The sequence below is a fragment of the Cibotium barometz genome, chromosome 40 (genome assembly GCF_041138505.1).
Source record: "Cibotium barometz isolate CiBa-2024 chromosome 40, ASM4113850v1, whole genome shotgun sequence".
Lineage (NCBI taxonomy): Eukaryota > Viridiplantae > Streptophyta > Polypodiopsida > Cyatheales > Cibotiaceae > Cibotium > Cibotium barometz.
In genome coordinates, this window is record NC_141085.1 from 45,935,764 (window position 1) to 45,939,191 (window position 3,428).

General features: G+C 45.4%; 1 protein-coding gene across 1 annotated transcript; it reads left to right on the top strand.

Annotated features, from left to right (window-relative positions):
* Positions 1 to 276: 276 nt before the first annotated feature.
* On the top strand, positions 277 to 2,591 carry LOC147615564 (monooxygenase 2-like). The gene is made up of 6 exons (XM_086778953.1): positions 277 to 427; positions 623 to 769; positions 883 to 945; positions 1,044 to 1,209; positions 1,538 to 1,763; positions 1,882 to 2,591. The coding sequence occupies exons 1-6, from the start codon at positions 315 to 317 to the stop codon at positions 2,415 to 2,417; spliced, it is 1,251 nt and encodes a 416-aa protein (XP_086635079.1). The 5' UTR covers positions 277 to 314; the 3' UTR covers positions 2,418 to 2,591.
* The last annotated feature ends 837 nt before the right edge of the window (positions 2,592 to 3,428 follow it).

Consider the following 3,428-nt stretch of genomic DNA (forward strand, 5'->3'; position numbering starts at 1 on the left):
AGAAGGGCAAAATAAAGTTTGCTTCCAACACTCATATAGCGTGGTTTTGTGAGAAGTCGCAACTTCTAGAATCCTTACCCCAAATATAATATATAGTTATACGAAAGTTGAATGGGTGATGTTGAATCCTTTCCGTTATTATATTATAAAGCTATACGAAAATTCAACGGGTTGCCGAGGCGCCAACTTTGACCGTGATCAAGAACGTAGTATTCAGAAAGACCGAAGTTATAAATACCTGCGCTGCATACTATGGAAACTTAGGAAAAACAAACACACACACACACACGCACGCATTTTCTCCAAGAGTTTCCATGGCGCAGAACGGCGGCACAGCCTTTGCATCAAGCGCAGAAATCCCAACAGAAGATGTGGTTATCGTCGGTGCCGGAATCGCAGGCGCGGCTACCGCCCTAGCCCTCCATAGGTATGTACCAACAACCCCTACCCATGTCCGTGCCCATGCATCCATACATGCCTGCGCCGTACAAGCTTCTGATGCAAACATCTCTGCAATGGCCGCACAAGCTGCACATGTCGATGTGCATGCTGTGTGTTTAATGTTCTAGGATTGATTTATGAGCTGTGGTCTGTGTTGCTGCTGCAATGAATGTTCATGCAGGTTGGGGATAAAGTGCAGAGTGTTGGAGCAGTCCCTCTCGCTGAGGGCAGCAGGCGGGGCCCTTGTCGTGTGGACAAATGGTTGGCATGCTCTTGAAGCCCTCGGAGTTGCAGAGAGCCTCAGACAGAGATTTGTGCAGCTTCACAGGTGCATATACACCCTGCATGTCTCAGCGCATCTCGTGCTGATCTTGTCACTCCCTTAGCCAAGGAGCATGCTGCATTTAACTCTACAAGCTTTTCTTATCTCCATTTGTTCAGGTGGGAATTCTACACACCTGAGTATAAGTCTCTGTCAAACTTGGATGTTTCGAGTGGAAAGAGGTAGGCCTTTTCTGATATTGATGGGAGTGGGGACGGTAACTTAGCCTTGTGTTCAAGCCAAATTAATCTGCTTGAAACCTTGGATGGTATCATGGTAGGGGTATTGAGCTTCGTGGGGTGGAGCGAACTGTGCTGCTTGAAACCCTTGTGAATTCGCTGCCATCTGGTACTATTTGTTATGGCTCTCGAGTGCTGAAGATCCACAGTATGGATGGGGGTTACACTCGAGTTGAGCTGATGGATGGCTCTTCGATACAAACAAAGGTCTCAACTACAATCCCATAATGTTTCCACGCACATACATATACGCACCCATCATTCAGCACGTGCACGCTCAACTACAATCATGACATTAGCTAGCCGTTCTACTGTTTCGACGCACATACATATACGCACCCATGCACGTGCACGCTCACCTACAGTCTACAATCATGACATTAGCCGTTCTAATGTTTCCATGCACGTCGCACATATATATAATCCACACCCCCATGCACGTCGCACATATAATACGCACCCATGCACGTGCAGCACATAGAAGGTGTAATGAACCCGCGCACATATGTCCTAAACAATGCTTGAGTGTACACAGGTCCTCATTGGATGTGATGGCATCGGTTCGGTGGTGGCGAAAGAGCTGGGATTCGGTGAGGCAAATTATGCTGGGCACACTGCAATCCGGGGAGTAGCCGTCTATTCCGAGGGACATGATTTTAAAAACACGTTAAGACAGATAGTCGGGCAGGGTGTCAGAATGGGTGCCTTTCCCCTGGATTCGAACAGAGTACATTGGTTTATTACATTCAATCATCCTCCAGGTCTGGCCATTTCACTCTTGCATTCACAAACTAATTAATAATTCTTCAAAAGGAGAGCTCCAGGCATGCACTTGATTTTGCTCCTTTATACCCTCCTCTTTTTTTTTCATGGACATAGGTGGGAGAACATCAGATCCTGAAGTTATCAAGGAGGAAGCTTTACAATTGGTTGAAGGCTGGCCAGAGATGTTAGTAGAGGCAATAAGGAAGACCCCACTGGAGACATTCTACAGATCAGGAATCTCGGATAGATGGATGTGGCCATGGATGAACTCTAAGCTGTATCGTAATGGGATGACAGTATCAGGCGATGCAATGCACCCTATCACCCCGCACCTTGCTCAAGGGGGATGCACTGCTCTTGAAGATGGGGTGATCCTGGCTCGTATACTGTCAAGAGCATTAAATGGCAACCGTGACAAAAATCTCTCTATCAAAGAGGAAATGGAGAGATTTGAGCTTGCTTTCGATAGCTATACCAAAGAGAGACGACAGCGAATGTTTCCTTTAGCTGTGAAATCTAGCATCCTTGGTCGCCTTCTGCATGTAGAAGGGAAGTTGTCTTGCTCGGTGCGTGATGCAATACTACATCGTGTTTTGACATCAGAAAGCTTCCTTGATAACTACCACTATGACTGTGGGGAGCTAGCATGATTGCTCCCAGAATCTCCACTCAAGGGTTGCAAGTAAACTCCTTTGGGTTAGACTTTCAAAGAATAATAGATAGGGTCCGCAGCTGGTTTTTTGAAGAGATTGAAATGACTACCTTGGAATAATCCTTGATTAATCCCAACCTTTCAGTATATATGATATTTTCCAAGTTTGGCTTGATTGTGTCCTATCCAAACAAATTGCTAGTATCTAATATCCGCTATTTTAGCAAGCTTAATCTTATGCAAATGTAATTGAATATATATTTTCTATTTAGCGAACTTAATCTTATGCACATGTAAATGAATATGTATTTTCTATGTATAAAGAGGGCTGATGAATGTAGTATTTAATTGTAATTTGGGAGAATCTTAAGTTGGTATGCTATCGAATGGAATCTGGAGATGTGTGGACTCTGGACGTGTGTGGAATGGTGGGGCCATCTTCATCCTTCTCATTCACATACCTCTAGCCTCATCATCTCTCCCACATAGCATAAGACAGAGAAAGAGAGATGATCCAATGGGAGGGGAGATGAAGGGACTCTGGATCATCTCTCTTTCTCTCTCTTATGCTATGTGGGAGGGAAGACAGGCTTTCTCTCTCCCCTCCCCAAGCATATGCTATGTGGGGGAGAAGACAGGCTCTCTCTCTCTCTCCACCCTCAAGCATATTTTATGTGGGAGAGAAGACAGACTTTCTCTTTCTCTTTCCCCCCCTTAAGCATATGCCACGCGGGGGAGAAGACAGGCTCTCTCTCTACAGCAATAAGGAGGCTTTCTATCTGCCCTCTACGCAACAATAAGGGGGACCCCCTCTCTCTCTCTCTCTCTCTCTCTCTCTCTCTCTCTCTTTACGAAGGGATGGTAGATTGACGGGCTGCAATGAGTTGTTTTGGCCAATTGTTTTTTTCTCCCTGTTTTGGCTAATTGTTTTTTTTTTTCAGCCTTGTTTTGTGCTCTCTCTTCGACTCTCCTCTCTTAAGGGACAAAAGTTGCCCCTCTCTCTCTCTGC